Raw genomic sequence first — 19581 nt, 5'->3', positions numbered from 1 at the left:
ACTGCAATTTTAGGGCAAATAGACCTGATTTTTTCCTTTGTTTCAATATAAATTTAAGGAGCAGAGGAAGAAGGAAATATCAAGATTTAATTCAAATTTGAAGATTAAAAACAAAAAAGAATAACGCTTTTGTTTTCTTTCCCTTGTGAACAAAAAAAATTTGGGAGGGTGAGCAAAGAATAGATGAGTATATAAGAATTAGTATTATATATAATATATATATATATATATTTAGGGGGGGGAGGATGAAAGAGAACACATTTCCCAATGAATAATACCTGTGAAAAATTTGGAGGCAGTTAGTATCATAAATACCAACAGTAGACAATAAATTTCAGATAATTCCTTTATTGCCAAATTCAGTCAAGTTAGGCCTTGCTCAAATGCCTTAATAATGCATATGGAGCCTTGGCATATAGACAAGCCTAGCTGGAAATATGTTTCTGTGATACATCTCCTTTCTTATCTTAACTCTATCATCAAAAGAACTTGGTATTTGGTCAAAGAGACTTGGCTCAAAGTTACAGATATTCAATCTTTGTACAAAACTGCTTTAATGATTGTTTTACTTTATATATTTCATGCAGTAGCTAAGTTCTAATAGGGTAATGACTACTTAAAAAAAAATTATTCTAAATGATTAAAAAAAAATCCAGCATGCTACATCTCACGGTGCCTTTATTTTAAACATTTAAATTGTGCTAATCAAAATACTTCCAAAATTTTAACTGTTTTCAGATCTTTTTCTAAAAGCATTTTCTTTTGGATCTGCTATTCTTCCTTTAATGAAGGAAATACTTCTAGTTGTTACAAGATCATGAATGGTAATTTTTAAGCTGGTACATTTTAAAATATAAATTTGCAAGTTAATATTTGTCTGTGTATACAAAATTATCCATATTTACCATAGTAAGAAAAGATATGTGACAAATATTTGTAAAAGATTTAAGGGATTTCACTTGCTCACAAACTTATCAACATTCAATATTCAAAAGCTTTTGTTTAAAAAAAAGGCTACACAAGCTAATTGTACAATAATTCAGAGTCTGATTCTTTTTGTACAGCAAAATAATGTTTTGGTCATGTATACTTATTATGTATCTAAGTTATATTTTAATATATTTAACATCTACTGGTCATCCTGCCATTTAGGGGAGGGGGTGGGGGGGGGGTAAGAGGTGAAAAATTGGAACAAGAGGTTTGGCAATTGTTAATGCTGTAAAGTTACCCATGAAAAAATCCTGAAAAAAAAAGGCAAATAAAAAAAAAAAAAAAAAAAAAAAAGGCAACAACAACAACAAAAAATAAAAAAAATAAAAAAAAGGCTAATATAATCTTGGACTATGTTAATGGAAATTTAATATAATATAATTTGGACAATGTGAAATAATATAAATTATACATTTTAGAACTGGAAGGCACATTAAAAAACACTAGTTCAACCCTTTCATTTTACAAATGAGAAAAGTGAAGTCCAGAGTTTCCAAAGTTTTTCAGTTCTTCTGTATCTTATGTTGCTCACACATTTGCAATAATATGTTTAGTTCTATCAGTTTTTTTAAAAAGTATTGACTTGTATCCTCAGAGGTTGGGAAACAAATATAATGAAAAAAGGCTAGGCCCTTTGATTTTTAAGGAACAGTTAAAGAAACTGGGCATATTTAGCTTTGAAAATAGTCTAAGGACAATTATGGTGAATTTCATCAAAAGGTAACACATAGAAGAGAGTACAGTCTTATTTTGTGCTACTTTTGAAGGCTGAATAAAGAGTTAGAAAGATGCATATATCTGAATTCAATATAAAGAAAAGCTTTGTAATAACTAACAGTCCAATAATTGAACAGGCTAACATGCTATCCTTAGAGATAAGATTTTCTCAAGGGCATTTAAACCAAGACTGGGAAGTCATTTGAATATGACATTAAATTGGTTAACTTCAAAAGTCTTGGTACCCTAATAAACATTTGTCCAACTGAATTTGTAGGATAATTTTTAGAAAGTACTAGTGGACAAATCCACTATCAGAAAACAATTTTAGTTCAGCTGCTTTAAGAATTCATTTCACTCACCATGGGTACAAAACTTATATGCATACTTTCATCAAAGAAATCTACAATCAAAACCACATCAATATCTAGAACAACCATAACATTGTATGACTTCAGGGAAAGCTGAAAGGCTTTCTTCCTCAGAATTATTTGATCCCCTGATCTGCCATCTATAGCTAAAATTCCACCATTTTCTGTGGCTTAACATTTTAACTTACATTAAAATCCAAGTTATCTCTGGGAAAGCTAATATAGTACACACATTTACATATCTAAGTATAAATGAAATTAAAGTTTTTATATCAAGTATAACCATACTATAAATTTTATTTCTTTTTTTTTTTGCAAAAAGAAACAATTAAAAAAGTTACATATACAAAGTGACGAAATCATCTTCAAACGATTCCTCTTAGTAAAACACAAGGTATCTAACTTCTGATATAGACAATGTATTATTTTCCTAACTATTTAAAAGTCTTAAGTTTTACTAGCTATTGTAATTTTTCATGTTTTTCATACTACTATGTAATTTTAAAAAGGTAAATGCTACTGGAGATTTCTCTAGTAGAATTATAATTCACCATGCTAATCCCGGCTTGTATCACCTCTCACCTGGACTACTGAGAAGCCTACATTTCCTCTTGACTCAAGGCTTTATCTACATCAATTTTCCTGGAACTCAAGTCTGATTTTGTTACTTTCCTACTCAATATACTCCAGTGACTCCCTATTTCTCCTAGGATAAAACATTAAGCTTTAGTGTGAATAGCTACATTTTAAAAGCTTAAGTACCTTAAAACTGCCCTCAGATTTCCAGGACACCTTGTATAAACCCTTTAGTTTGCACCTAAGATCTTCACAACATAGCCTCTTAGTACTTTTCTAGTCTTTTTACATTTCACTAAACAATACACTCCATCTTCTATTTTGTGTTTTGTTCCCTATGCCTGGAATTAATTCCATTTTCATCTCTGGCTTATGCCTCAAGTGCTTCTTGTTCTAGTATTATGGCCCCTTTCTCTTACTGGTCAGCTCTACTCAGAACCTCCATTTGGAGGAAGGATTCAGACTAGTCATACTTCATCATCTAGACTTCACTATAATCCATAATCCCACCATGGCTATGTCCCTCCTTAAATTCCTTCTATTTTTCAGCTTTTTTATATCTTGTTTTCCTCCACTAAAAAGTAAGTTCCTTGAGGTCAGGAGCTCTCTTTTTGCTTATATTTGTATCATCAGAGTTTAGCAAAGGGCCTGGCACAGTAGAAAGGTTGTTGATTCAACTCAAGTACCAACTTTTCCAGATAGCCATTCTTGGTTTCCCTAGCTATTAGGGTTAATACACACTCTGCCTATACTTCTATATGTATACATTTATTCTCCAATTAGAAAATAAACTCCTTGAAAGAGGCGAATTTAGTCTCTGAATACCCTGGTACTTCAGCAATATCCCTTGCACATGGCAAGTCCTTATTGACTGACTGAAAACAAAGTAAAAGTCAAACTAAGATATTCACGATTTTGCCTGACATCGTGTCTATTGTGTAACATCAGACAATAGTACTCTTAAAGCTCTTGCCATTGAATGTACTAATATCAATTAAATTCTTTTTAGAATATCATCATGGACATCATAAAGCAAAAGCAAAAAAGAGACAAAATTGGGATATATATATATATAACAGGATGGAAATAAGGGTGAAGCTTAGGAAAGCTACATATAAAACCCGAGTATTGGGGTTGGGGAGAAAAGAGTTCCAGAGAATCTGGGTGTTTCCTTTTTAGTAATTAATATTATCTACTTACTCCCTTCCCCTTAGGATAAAAATAAAACCTTTATCCTGGAATGTAAACCCCTCTGCTATCTGGTTACTATCTAGCTCTCCAGTCTTATTTTACTTTTATTTATCTTTATGGAAGTTTTATTTCAATCAAACTAATCTATAAATTATTCCCTTTATAAATGACTCCATCTGCTGCCTACTTTATCTTTGCTGAAGCAGGCTCCCACTTCTCCTCACTTCTGCCTCATAGAATCCTTAGCTTCCTTTAAAGGACATTTCAGATTACCTCTTTTTCTTTTTCTTGCTAAGGTTAATTGGAGTTAAGTGACTTGTCTAGGCTCACACAGCTAGGAAGTGTCACTGGGCCACCTACTCACCCTGAGGTGCTATCTCTTGAATGAAATATTCCCTGATCTCCTCTCACTAGTGCTTAGTGTTCTCTCTCTCTCTTGAAGATACTTTTTATACATTATTCATATTTTTGTTTTTTTATTTACTTTGTACATATTGTATTCTCTCAGAAGACATGCAAGTTCTTTGAGGGCAATGATTGATGCTTTACTTTGTATACTTGATGCTTGCACTTAATAATAACATCTGTTGAAATGATATGGCAAAATGATTATGTTTCACAAAAGGGAAATAATGAGAATAGAGTGACAAAAACAAGTGAACTTACTAGTTTTAATTCTATAACTTATTGCATCTTTAAAGTAAGTAAATTCCAAGAAAATATTCTTATTTACATTATCATTATTAGCATTTAATATGTTAAATTTATATTTTAACAAATTAATAAATATTGAAAGTAGTTACTCACATATTTTGAGGTTAAACTTGCAGCACTTATATTAAAGAAAGTTGCATTGGACTCTGCAGCTACTGCTTTGGCCTTTAAAAAATGTAAAAAAAAAAAAAAAAAAAAGCAAGTGTAAAGCCACATATTAAAATAAGGACTTAGCATCACAATACCCTATTTTAAAAAGATCTAATTTGGGATGTTAAAATAGCTAACAAAGATTTTCTCAAAATTGAAGACATAACTATGGATATATTATAACACAATTATGATTTTTCTCTTTTAAGCAAAAAGGGAAACTTCCTCTTAAATCTTTTTTATCAAAAGGGCTAGATGGAAAAATTCTAAGAGGATAATGGCTTTTCTCCTTTCTATTATGATAATGCTACTTTAAAATAAAGGGAGTTGAGTTGCCAGCAAAAAACAGTGCCAGGTTATTTCCCATTCTCTTTTTTGGGGGGCAAAAATCTAAGAAAACAGAAAACATTTGGAAACATAACATGAAAAAGTCTTGGCAACTATGACAACCAGGTTTCTGTATAAACATTATACAATTCTTGCTAATTATTTTTTAATCAGCTAAATAGCTAAAACCTAAAAAGTATTCAACACAGTAGGGTACATATGGTTATATACTGTGATTTGGTCTAGATATGATTTCACTGGTGTGGAGAACTTATGATGAATACTTGTTCCATAGACATAGACTGGCCATGCAATTTGTTGGCTAACAAAGTTGCGTGCAATCACCAACTGTGACTCCCAATGGTACACACTAATATGTTTTAGAGGCAGAACTTTAATCCAGGACTTTCTAACTTCAAAGCCAGTCTTATAGCCACTCTAACTTGTTGTTTATTATACCTTTTTATATAGAGCTTTTAAAAAATGAAATTATTCCACTATTTCTTTCAGCTGTCCAAAAACACATACTGAGCAGATTACATGCTAACCTTTATGTGAATCTTTTTACAAGATTTTTAGGAGAAAAGGTGGGAAGCAGAAAAAACATAACAAAAAGAAAATAGTTATCCTTTCCACATCATGGGGATACAGCATCCCTGCAATCTGGAAAATGTGCCTAAAATTTTTTGACCCTCTATTGTACCACAGGAGAGTTCTGAATTTTTTTTTTCTTTTATGGGATGTTTATAGTACCTTATTGTAAAATTTGGGCTAAGTATTTGGTCACAGATTTTGTGTTATATGCAGCTTCCACAAAACTCCCCCCACCCAAACGCCTATTTAATGTTTTATAGATGTTAAGGGCTCTTAAGGAATCCCCTGAATTTGTCTTTTTGAGTTGCCATATTTTCCAGAAACGTTGGATCCAGAGCATGCAGGAGGCATGTGTCCAAGATGAACCCTGCACCACCCCCATCCAACATAATTTATTCTTTATACCCCAAGCTGGATTCCTTCTGTGTCCTTTGGAAGCAAGACAGGCACCAGTCTGTACCAGTCTGGGGAAAATGCTTGGGTAATTGGGGTCCTTGGAAGACAAGCAGACCTCTCTATCTTGATAGTCTAGTGGTTCCCAAGGGAAAAGAATGCAGCTTTTGCCACTGCCTTGCTCCTCTCCTCTGGGAGGGATTGTTGCACCTTTCTCCTCCTGTGCCAACCCCCTTCCTGCTTTCTCTTCTTCCTTTGGCTGTATTGTCATAAATATGCAAACTTCCATAAGGACTGTGAATCTTTTGAGTTCCACATGCATGTTCATTTTTCTTGTAATAAACAAAGTTTTCACATAAATCTCATGACATTGTGATTGTCTGTTGACATGCCTACCTGTGATATATTGAAACTAAAAACAGGAAAACAGAGATGTGGAAGGGATAAGTGTACTCAATTACAATTAAGGAAAAACTATGAAATACTACACAGGATGCAACTATTAAGAAAAATAATTACTACTGATTCTCCAACTCATTTACACAGTTCTCTAAGGAACATAAAAACTTTCTTCATCAGTAAAATCAGGACAATAACATTTGCATTATGAATCTCATAAGGTTATCATAAGCCAGTTTAGGCATAGAACAGTTTAGTTGACTTGCCAATGATCATATTATTAAATGAGAAAGGAGAAATAGGATTATATGTCTAACTCACCTTTTTCCATTATTAAACCCTCTCCCGCTTTAGTATTATTTTATAGTTACATTACTAACATTGCTGGATAGTAATAAATCTTTTCAAAGGAAAAATCAGAGAAACTAACTAGGAAAGAAAAATAATTTCTGGAATATATTTCCAAATTTCCCAAATATAGAAGTTTCAAAAATATAACAGCATTTCTTACCAGCATAGTTTTTCCATTTCCAGGTGGGCCAAATAACAATAATCCTCGAGCTGGGGCTCTAAGTCCTGTGAATAACTTTTAAAAATACAAGAACATATTTTAATTTAAAACTTTGCTCTACAGGTAGATGATAATCATTAAATCTAGGGAAACAGTTACTAACCAAATAGAAAAGATTACTTTACAAAATAAAGATAAACATTTCCTAATTATTTTCATTCAGACATAAGACAGACAATGTCAGAATTCGAAACCCAGGAAGACAGATGTTAGTAAAGAGAACAATACACTTTTAAGTAGAAAAAGCAATATGATATGAACAGGTTACATAAAAATGAGCTAGTACATATCAACTCACTAGAGACTATCACTGACTAAAATTTTGAATTTATTTTCAAGTTAAATCAACAAATCCATTCATGCCTCCATATTCCTCACTCCGTTCCTTCTTTCGAAGCCTTACCCATCTCAAACCTTATTTCCTCTAGGGAGGCATTTATAGCCTGGATGATCTTGAAAATTCCAGGCTTCAAAATTCCAACAGCACTTATATTTGAATCATTCATTTGAAATCCAACATCATAATGCACTATGACATTTACTTCTATTGTTAATTCAATTATTAATTTGACCTCTTATAAGTTTTTATAATAATATTTTTATATTGTATTTTAAGTTGCTTCTATTCCCAATTAGATTATAATTTCCTTAAGGTTAAACATTATGAAAGAGAAAAAATAAACAAGAAATTCCTTATCTTCAAAGACCTTATACCAAGTGATAGAAAGAAAAGCAAACAAATAATTATTAAGGTGGAAAATGATTACTGCCACAAGAGAGGTATATATAAAAAGATATGGAAGATAATGAATAGAATATTAGACTTGTAGTTAGAAGATCTGAACTTGAATTCTGGCTTAAATATTTACTAGCTGTGAGATTCAGAGTAAATCCTTTAATTATCTAAAATTCAGTTTCCTCATCTGTAAAATGAAAATAAGAAAGATCACCAGTAAAATCAAAATAAGAAAGATCACCAATCTTCTAGTGTTATTTTGAGAATATAACAACAGCAGCGGCTAACATTTACATAACACCTACTATGTGTTAGGCATTATGCTAATAAATATTAGACAAATTATCTTATTTGATTTTCATAACAACCTTAGGAGGAAGATTGATAATATATGAAATATATGTAAAACCATTGCAAAGACTGATTAAAGAATCACCTTCTATCAATCTAGAAACAAACAATGCTTGAATATCATCCATTCTTTTGAAATCATTCAGACTGTTTAGATTATCTGTTGTGTTACCCATAATTCTACAATAATATAAACATAATTGTCATAACACTGGCATGTTCCTTTATTCGATCTTAGTTACTGTTTTGGGAATATGCCTAGTAACAAGGTCATAGAAAAATTTAATTCTCCTGTTTTCAACAGGAATGTTCCTGAAAATCTGAGAGATGATAGAATCATTTTTCTCCATAATTCCATTACAGTTTAGAATTTTCATAACCAAAAAAAAAAAACAAAAAAAAACCTCAGGAAGTATTTAAAAATTACATTTAATGAATTACAATACTTCAAGGAATATTATCTTAGTCTTTAAGCATTTGATTCTCTCACATAACTGCTGACAGAAGTTAGTCAAATTGATATGATTTGGCTACAAATGAAGGCACAATCATGTGATCTACAGCCAGAAGAGGTCCTCTCATTTAAATTGTTTTATATACAGATGAGGAAACAAGAAAAAGAAGTTAGGATGACTTGCCTAAGACCACAAAGACACTAAAGTGACAGAAAAAGAGGGAATTTGAACTAAGTCCTGTGACTTAAAATGCAGGGCTCTTTCCACTGCCTTTCAAAAAAATAAGCTCTCATTCTCCATAAGAAGTATACAAAGAAAAAACAAAAGAAATAGTTTGAACACTAAAAAGAATAACTTGCCTTGATTAGTACTATTAAGTTTCCTCAAAAAAAGTATGAAGACTTAACAAGTAAGGCTTCCCCAAATTCTTCTATTTGAAAAGAATGTTTATATTTTTGTTTTGAAAAGCACAAAATAATCTTTTAAGTTTTTTGGTAGTGCTCATGAAATAGAAACACATATATACTGCATGTCTTGTTTTATTAAGTGTTCAAATTCAAAACCCTAAGATAGAGTGTGTGTGTGTGAGTGTGTATGTATGAAATATATATGTTAAGAAGAACCCCAGTCAGCAAACTGTTAATTTCCACATGGCAATTAAGAAGTATATTGGGAATTCAGATGTCTCTCTACCTTTCACTGTCCCTTTCTTCACTTTTGAGCTCAGGGACTTTGGAGAGTTAATTCCTAAGCATTATTAAGGCCAGATTTCAAAGAAGTTCTCTTTTATTTTTCTAATTATGATTATTTTGATTTAATTTATCAAAACATTAATTGTTTAGGATCATTCTATTAAGTTCCCTTTAAAGCCCCTTTCAGCTAATAGTCTATAATCCTAAAGCCATAAAACAATTTTTAATAACTGAAAAATGGTAAATATTGTTTCTTCACCTACATAACAAATCATTTTGCACTAGCACATAGTATTGTGATTTCTACTCCCTTATCTATCTTACTATTTTTCCCATGTCATAATAGTACATTACATGTGAATATAATTGTACTATTCACAGTGGCATTTGCTTACTGTCTCTACGAATGCCAAATTGCATGATATTAGAGGAAAATGTTAATGATTTCCTTACCTCAGGCCTAAGAGAAGGAAGAATAACAATTTCTTGTAATGCTTGCTTTGCTAACTCTTGTCCAGCTATATCATCAAATTTGACAGCTGTTCCACTGATAAAGAAAAAGAATATTAATCTCATGTTGGAAATCTATTCATAGTTATAGCTAAATAATCAATAACTAACAATCTATCAGACATTTAGCAATTTTCATGTTTAATTTAAATATTTAACAACAGTACAAATCATCTTTACCAAGTAAAAACTATCATGAAAATTAAAAATATAAAAAGTATATAAACATTGAACTTTATTTACTCAGAATGCACACTGGTCATTGAATAAGAATTTTAAACTGATGAAGAGAAAAAAATTCAATAATATAACTTACTTATCAACAATTTCATTCATAATAAGATTAGCAAGATTACTGTCCACATTCCTAAAATTCTTCAAGTCTTTCTTTTTTCGAGCAGCAGTCATAGGGGTTGAAGGCTTATTTGTCCTATTAGTTTTGGGAGTGCCCTTAAAAAAATAAGGTTTTAAATTGTGAAACAAACACAATCTAACATTTATATTCCTTCCTAACAAGTTGTCCTTAAGGTTTCAGATGGTTAAAAATTTTAAACCGTGAAATAAAAATTAAGCATATGCTCACTTATAAAGTCACTTACTTCTTTCTGTCAGTTAAAATTTATTTTTGCCCACCACACTAGCAAAAGAATATTTCAAAATCAGATTCTCTATTCCATAGATGCATAGCTTTTCATCTAAGTATTTCCAATCTGAAGTATCATACTTAATTTAATCCCAGCAGAACTTGCCTAAATACTTTTTCACTCTGAACATATTTATTGTAAGGCAGGTCTGGGGTAAACTTTGTCCAAAAGAATTTAATTGTTAAATATTAAAATTATCTTTTTTGAAATCACAATTTTATATATGAAGTAAATCTCACCGGCTAGATTAGATCTATAAGAAACATTACTGTACATCTCAATGATTGGAAAATGAGAATTTCAAATGAAAGTGGAATGCTATGTAAGTAAACACAATATATGAAGACAAATTAGACACTCAAGAATCAAAATTAGGAGTCCTTTTAATAGTAAGTTCCCAACTGCACTTTAAATGAAATCTAATTTCAGAAACACAGCTTGCAACTTTACTTTTTTTAGGAACATAACTATTTGGTTACAGAAAGCACATATGTATAAAATTTGACACATAACCATTTCTAAGTTTCCTCTTGTGGTGCCACAGAAAGTTAGGCCACAATTTTAGAGTACCTTATGAGATGTAGTTGCAGGGACAGTCCCCTGTCTAGCTGAAGAAAGCATGGATAGCCCACTACAACTGGGTGCTCTGTGGTGACCTGAAAGACCTGTGGATGCAGTTTTTGCAACTGCTTTTGACCGAGGAAGTGAATTACTAGTGTGTGTTAATGGGTCCTTTCTTTTGGGAACAGCTCCACTTTCTAAAAGAAAAAAGTGAAAACATTTAATAACAGGTAATTCTATAACAGTTAATACTTAAATACTGCAACATGTTTACTAATCAGTCTAATATTCAAAATCAAACTATAATCACACAAAATATTTTCTCTACTCAAAATAATTAAAATTGCCCCTCAAAATCTAAGAAACAAAATATATAAGATAACTGTTTTATAACACTGGAGTATAAAAAGTGGTACTGAACTAAGTTCTAAAATTTCTAGTTCTCTTTCTGGTAAGATAATGGAATTAAATCCCTAGCTCAGGGTCACATAGCTAATAAGTGCAAATGTCTGAGGCTGGATTTGAACTAAGGTTGTCCTCCTAATTCCACAGCCAGTGCTCTATTCACCGCACTACATGTCCCATAGGCATTTTCAAAACACAAACATCCTAGCATTATAAATAAAGCTAGTATTTATGATAAAGACAATGATTATATAATATAAACTGCATTTTTATTAAAATTACATGTTAGAAACAATACATTTTAAAAGATCCACATCAGTTTAGCTGCAGAGTATCCTTAAAATCCATTATTCAAAATTTCATTCTTCTGTCTTACATAAAACTATTGTTTCATGTAAAGTTAGGTTTATGTATGTTAGGTTATATTTAACCTAATACTCAAAATTAAAGATGGAACTTTAAATTACCTAGTATGGCAACTATTGTACGCCTATACACCAGGGCAACTGGTATAGCTAATGAATAGGATTATAAATTTAAATTCTTCTGACATTAAATGGTTTAAAAGGACTTAACACACATACACATACAGATGTGTGTGTGCACATGTACATATTCAATATACAATAACCTATGCTCAAAGATTCCCCATTTGATAAATGGTCAAAGAATATGAACAGGCAGTTTTTAGATGATGAAATTTTAAAGCTATCAATAATCACAAAAAATGTTCCAAATGTCTAATAATTAAAGAAATACAAATTAAAACAATCCTGAGATACTACTTCACATCCATCAGATTGGCTAACGTAACAGAAAAGGAAAATGCTGAAGGCTATGTAGAAAAATTGGGACACCAACGCACAACTGGAGTTGTGAAATGGTCCACCATTTTGGTGAACAATTTGGAACTCTGCTGAAAAGGCTATAAAATCATGTATACTCTTTGACTCAGGCATATCATGACCAGGCCTGTATCCCAAAGAAATACACAATATACATACACACTATACACACACACACACACACACACACACACACATACACACACACACACACACACCTCTTTTTGTGATGGTAAACAACTGGAAATTGAAGGGATGATCATTAATTGGGGAATGGCTGAATAAAACAATTTATGTGATTATGAGAGAATACTATGATGCTATAAAAAATAACAAGTAGAATGGGTTCAGAAAAACATGACAAGACTTACATGAGCTTATACAAACTAAAGTGAGCAGAGTTAGAAGAACTGTAACAATAATCAATTGTGAAAGACTTAGCTACCACATCAAGACAGCACTCCACAACAATTTGAAAGAACTCATAATGAAAAATGCTATTCCCCTCCAAAGTGAGAACTAATGAATTCTAAGTGTATATTGAAGTATATTTTTAAAACTTTCTCTCTTTTTTTTCCCCCTCAGCATGGAGAACATGAAAATGTTCTACATTACTGCAGAGGTTAGAAAATCTGAATAGGTGTACTTGAATCAGGCAACCAAGCACTTAAGGCTAATTACCTATTCAATATGAGACAATGAGTCTATTAGCATATGTTTGGACAAATGGCTCCTCTCACAGTTGATGCCTGGCTGAATGTTTGGTGTTAAAATAATCCTAGGCAAGGATTAGAGGGTGGGGTGAGAAAGGCCAGGGTCTCTTTGTGGCAAGAGCAGGAGGAGGGAGGCTGGTGGCTCTGGACTTGAAAATGCAGGATTCTGCTTGCCTGCCTCTTTCACTTCTTCTCCTAAAGACCAAGGACTTTGATTTATCCTGACTCTGACTGACCCTGAAGCTCTCTAGAGAGCTAGCCCATACTTCACACATGACTACACATGTATAATGGGTATCATGCTGTCTGCTTTCTTGATGGGTAAGGAAAGGACTAGAGAGAGGGAAAAATTAATCAAAAAAAGAATGTTTAAAAAAATATAAGACTATATGCTCAATTTTCAGAAAGAAAGAAGAGCAGAAAATCCCCAAAGCAATTATTTTGGATTTAGGAATGTAAGCAACTTTAGGTCTACTATCAAAAGCCTAGCAGCCTGAGAAAACATAAGCAGAAGTTCTTCAATCATATTATAGAAGGAAAAATGCAAATAATTTTTTATTGATAATCAGTGATTACAAATTCTTCTTCAGTTTTCATTTCCTGGGCAATCATAATGGTGAGAATACTGAGCCCAGTATTCATTTATTAACTGACAGTAAAAGGAAGTTTTATATGAGAGTACAAATGTCTTCCCAAACTCCTAATGTCAATCAATAATTAATTTAAACCCTTGCTGGACTTTTGAAAATTTCCTATCCATTTAATTTATTAACAAATTGAGCTCATATAAAGTATAGTAACATTTAATATACAAAGAAATTGTCATTTCCTCAGTGTAAGTTAATTCTCAATGTGAATTTTCCCCAACAAAACAAATTACAATGCATCTATGACTTACTCCTGGGGAAACTGCTTTAAACATAAAGTTAAATATTCACCTAGAAGTCCATAACAGTATTAAGTATCAGCAGTAGCATTTTATTCTAAGTGTTTCTAACGCCAATCTCTAACTTCAATATGTAGCATTTTATTAAAAAATTTAACATTAGTCAAATACATTAATAATAATTCCTTTAATATTAAAACAAAGCAAAACAAAAAAACCCTCTCAAATCTTACTCCTTACTGATAGTATTCTGGGTAAACAAATCTAGGCTTAACCAAACCACATCTTTCACAATTTAAAAAAAAAAACCTGATTACATCTTCTCTCAATTTTTATCCTTATGTAGCTGAAGAATTCTAATTGTTTCACTCTATTCCCTATTGTCTCTCTGCTTACTCTCTTTCATGTTATTGTTACTGTTCAGTCTTTTCAGTTGTGTCTGACTTTTCATAAACCATTTGATTAGTTTCAAAATGGTTTCAAAAACCATTTGGGATTTCTTGGTAAAGATATTGGAGTGATTTGCTTGCCATTTCCTTTTACAGATCATTTTACAGATGAGATTACTGAGGTAAACAGGGTAAATGACTTACCCAGGATCACATAGCTAGTAATTGTCTGAGATTGCATTTAAACTCATGATTTACGGACTCCACTCCTGACTTTTTTTTTTCCTAAGGCAATCGGGGTTAAGTGACTTCCCCTTCACACACCTAGGAAGTAATAAGTTTCTGAGGCTAGATTGAATTCAGGTCCTCCTGACTTCAAGGCTGGTGCTCCATCGGCTGGTGCTCTATCCACTGTGCCATCTAGCTGCCCCACTGTCCCGATTCTTTATCCACTGTACCTCCTAGATGTGCCTATAAAAGATTCTTAAGTAGTTAAAGTATGAGGGCTACAAGGAATCTACTTTTTTTCCCCCCTTTATATAGTTTCATAAAGACGTGAAAGATCTTTATGAAATTATATAAAGGGGAAAAAAAGTAGATCTAGAAGAACAGAGTAACAAAAAGAACAAATGGACAAAGAAAACTAATGAAGATGAATACAAATTGTCATAATACTCTATATACTGAAATCAACAGTTATTATAAACAAAATTAGTGCATTAGTGTTCAATGTAAAATCTTCCTTCTCTACTAATTATCTTGTCTGTTGGGAGATCCCCTTTCTATTCAGATGATAATGCTTTTTAACTTTTTTTTTTTTAACCTCGAGGATCTCTGATTTTAATTTGGGTAAGGGTCAATGTCCCACACAATACAATTTTCACCTTTTAAAAAATCTATTTTAAAAAAAATGTTTTTTCTGAAAGAGTGCTAGTTGGGGAAGGAGGGTTAATAAAAATGAATTTTTGTGTTGTTATGGTGCTTAAAATTGTTAAAAGAACTGTTCAAGTTCTTAAATGTAATTGATCCCTATCTTTTGCTCCTATTCGACTTTGGGCACAGTTTATTGCCACCTTGCAGTATCTGTCCAACTAATGGATTGATGTATTGATGGACGGGCTGAGTAGACCACCCATCTAGTTGTATGGCATGCTTTGGAAAATAGGAATTTTCCAATCATTTGGCTTTTCCTATGTGGATTGCTAGGCTGAGCTCTTTGGAATAACTATAAATTTCATTGAAGAAATCCTGTAGTATTCTTGGGCTTGATGCAATAAGAGTAATATCACCTATAATCTATAATAGTTTTTTTTGAAATTTCATTTTTATTAAAGGTTTTTATTTTCAAAACAAAAAAAAAATGTTTACTTTTTTCTTGTGGCTTTTCCCTTTTGTTCTGACTTTTCTTTTATAACATGACTGATATGGAAATGTGTTCAAATGATTGTACATGTATAACTTGTATCAAGATTGCTTATGTGTGGAAAGGTGAAGAACTTACAGATTAAGCACATATTGATCAGAGACTATTAGCTAAAGTAGATCAAGTCTATAGGCCTCAGTTTCAGCTTCTCCAGAGTCACGTGATTTTAGATAAGGCCTGGACTACAGTCCATTGTCCAAAGAAGGGATTAAAAACATATATGTGGCCGAAGAACCTGTATATCACCTTGTTTACTACATTCCACTGACCTACTAGGGGAATACAGACTTATGTGACCAATCACAACACCACATAGAGGGTGGGATTTTGGAGGTTGTCTGAAATGTATAAAAGCTGTGAACATTTTCAAGGGAGTGGCTTTCTCCTGTTGTGAATTTGGCTCACAGACCAAGATGGGGTCCACTTCTCAAGATTCTAATAAATAATTCTGCTTTCTATGAGTTATCTCTGTAGTAGTCAATTTGGGTAAGTCTTTTTGTCACAAACACTATCTTTAGGAGGGAAGAAAATAAAATTTGGAACTCAAAATCTCACAAAAATGGAAATGTTGAAACCTACCTTTATATGTAATTGTTAAAATGAAATAAGTTGCTATTAAAAAATAAAATGCTATTTTAAAAAAAAAAGAAAGAAAGAAAATTGCTTAAAGACCATGGAGAACTTCACACTTCTCAGACTGGCTAAGATAACAGGAAAAGATAATGATAAATGTTGGAAGGGATGTGAGAAAACTGGGATACAATTCATTATCGATGGAGTTGTAAACTGAACCAACCATTCTGAAAAGCAATTTGTAAATATGCATAAAGGGCTATCAAACTGCATACTTTGATCCAGCAGTGTCTCTATTGGCTCTGTATCCCAAAAAGATCATTAAAAAAGGGGAAAAGACCCACATCTGCAAAATGTTTGTAGCAGCCCTTTTAGTAATGGCAAGGAACTGGAAAATTAGTGGATGCGCATCAGCTGGGGTATGGCTGAATAAGTTATGGTATATAAATAGAACGGAATATTATTGTTCTATAAGAAATAATGAGCAGGATGATTTCAGAAAAAAGCCTGGAAAGACTTACATGAAGTAATGCTAAATGAAGTTGTTAGGGACTTTCCTTCTGAAGATTGCCATGTATGTATGCCATGTCAGCTGGTAGGGTAGACCCAGGAGGTAAAAAGGGGCTTGGTCTCTGAGGCAGGAGGCTGTGTCTTACAGGTATTTCCTTGAAATGGTGGGGAGTGTGTTCTTTTGCTAGATGTTCTTTTGCTAGATCTTTTCTTAGGACACAGCACTAACTCCGGGTATCTCCCTTCTGCGGATCCACCTACGCAGTGCTGAGTGGGCTAGGCATGGGGTAATCTCAGAAAAGAGTAAATATAAAATAACCAGCTTTGAGTCCATAGGCAAAAAGGATGTGGAGAAAAGTAGAGAGAGGCAGAGATGTAGAGAGATTTAGGGATGAAGAGAGGGAGAGAGGGAGAGAGAGAGAGAGAGAGAGGCAGAGAAATACATATACTTGCAAATCCAATAAACTTGTGATGGAAAAAGTCATCCACATCCAGAGAAAGAACTATGGAGATTGTATGTGGATCATAACATAGTAATTTTCACCTGTTTTGTTGTTTGTTTGCTTAGTTTTTTCCCTTTCTCACCCCCCTTTTTTGATATGTTTTTTCTTGTGCAGCATGACAAATATGGAAATATATTTAGAAGAGTTGCACATGTTTAATCTATATTGGATTACTTGCTGTCTAGAAGAAGGGAGAGGGAGAAAAATTTGGAACACAACGTTTTGCAAGGATGAATGTTGAAAACTATCTTTGCATATATTTTGAAAAATAAAAAGCTATCATTATATATAATGATAGCTTTTTATTTTTATATATTTTATATATTTATATATATATGACTATGGAGAACTTTTGCAAAAGGAATGAAGATGTTGAAAACAAGTATATCATATATGGAACTTTTATTTCATCCCAAACCCTACAGTGTTTTATACTGAATAGATAACCTAATAAAAGGATAAAAACTTCTAAAACTCAAAAAACCCCATTATAAATGGATACTTCCATTTCAACAGATTCATAATCTCATGGGTATAGGTTCACTCTTCAACAGTGATAACACAACTCTTTCATCTTGTGAGAGACTAGTCTAAATTCTTTTATAAATTCCCTGAGAGGACCTATCTAGCCCTGGATGCTTTTGATTTTTTTTCCCTTTTTAAAAATATAATAGTATATAATTACTGATTAACCAACTTCCCTGTTTAGTCACAAATATTTTTAATGGCACCATTATGTTTTAGAGCTGAAAAGAACCCTCTGATTATATCTAATACTGTTTTAAATTACCTAACAATGTTCATAATTGTTTTTAATTATAAGCAGTATCAATTTAGACAAAAGCAGAGATTACTGTATAACAAAGATAGGATGCAAAAAATATCTCAAATTTAGCACATTAGGCCATATCTAATACTAAAGAATTTAAAGGATAAAGTAAAAGATCTTAAACTTGAATTCAAAAAGCAATTTTAAAAGTACAAATAGGGGAAGTCATGCTTTAAACTATTTCAACTGAACAAGATCTGGAGATTTTGATGCACCTAGGTAGAACAGTGAATAGAATACCAGCCCTGGAATCAGGAAGAGCTGAGTTCAAATCTGACCTCAGACACTTAGCACTTGTAACCCTGGGGAAGCCACTTAACCCTTACTGCCACAAAAAAAGAACTCCCTCCCCCAACCTAGAGATCTTAAAAATAAAATAAGAAAAAAAAAAAAAAAAACAAATAAAAAAATGCAACGTGGAAACCCAAAAGAATACAGCCAAAAGAATAAAGAAAACAGTGAAAATCACAAAGTAAATTCCATCAATATAACTACCATATCCAAGAGAATAGTGGCCAGGACTAAAGAAAAAATTGTACTAATGGACTCTGTCATGCACAAAAAATATCTAGAATACTTACTGTGGATAAATGTAGACATTATATTTAAGAATAAAAAAGCTAATTCTGAAAGTGTATAGTGATTACCTAAATTAATTTACTTAGACAATATCATACCTATTAAACTATCAATTACTTTAAAGAGTTAAAAAATATAATAATAAAATTCACCCTGAGTAACACAAGATCAAGAAACATAAAGCATTAATGAAAAAAAGTGGGAAGTTGGGGGGAGGGAAGGCTAACAGTTACCTGAACTTAAATTAAGAAACTGCCATCAGCAAAAGGATTTGATATTGAATTAAACACAGAAAGGTTGTCCAAGTAAACAGACTTGGAACACAACATTTAGAAACAAATGGACATAGTAGTATAATATTCATATGCAATAAGCCAAAAGATGAATGATAATTACTGGGATAAGAACTCATTGACTGACAAAAACTGCTGGAAAATCTAAAAAGCACTTCTAGCCAAAATTAGTATAAATCATCATCTCATACCATAAACCAAAGATAAGCTAAAAGTGGAGAAATATAGATATATTTATACATGCAAATATATATGTATATATATGAATGACTTTGACATTAAAAAGTCAAATGATAAAGAAATCAGTGGAGAAAGAAATAAATTGCCTTTCACAACTATACTATACATTGGTCAGGAAGAGTTCATGACTAAAGAAAGAGAGAAGATCACAGAAGAGAGTGGATAATTTTGATTGCATAAAATTAAAATGGTTTTTGCATAAGCAAAACCAATGTAGTTGACATCTGAAGGGAATTTATGAGGGAAAATATTTTTGTAGCAAATTTCTCTAATAAAGGTTTCATATCCAAGATATATAAGGTACTGATTCAAATTCTTAAGAGCCATTTCCCAAGAGACAAACTGTTAAGGGATATGAACAGTTTTCAGAGAAAGAAAGAAATTCCAACTTTCAGAGTTGTATACTGAATTTGTCATACACATAAAAAACAAAAGCAAGTTCTATGTAATG

General features: G+C 32.2%; 1 protein-coding gene across 11 annotated transcripts in view; it reads right to left on the bottom strand.

Moving 5' to 3' along the window:
* Positions 1-19581, bottom strand: part of SPAST (spastin) — a 94494-nt gene that overhangs the window by 36756 nt on the left and 38157 nt on the right. For all 11 annotated transcript variants that reach the window (XM_031951234.1, XM_031951230.1, XM_031951239.1 and 8 more), the window contains 5 exons: positions 10952-11139; positions 10054-10187; positions 9681-9774; positions 6934-7008; positions 4653-4724 (listed from right to left, as the gene is read on the bottom strand). In XM_031951234.1, the coding sequence (XP_031807094.1) occupies positions 4653-4724; positions 6934-7008; positions 9681-9774; positions 10054-10187; positions 10952-11139 (563 nt within the window). The remainder of the gene's footprint in view (positions 1-4652; positions 4725-6933; positions 7009-9680; positions 9775-10053; positions 10188-10951; positions 11140-19581) is intronic.

Source organism: Sarcophilus harrisii, chromosome 2, assembly GCF_902635505.1.
Source record: "Sarcophilus harrisii chromosome 2, mSarHar1.11, whole genome shotgun sequence".
NCBI classification, from domain to species: domain Eukaryota; kingdom Metazoa; phylum Chordata; class Mammalia; order Dasyuromorphia; family Dasyuridae; genus Sarcophilus; species Sarcophilus harrisii.
This window is presented reverse-complemented; position numbering and strand designations above follow the sequence as displayed.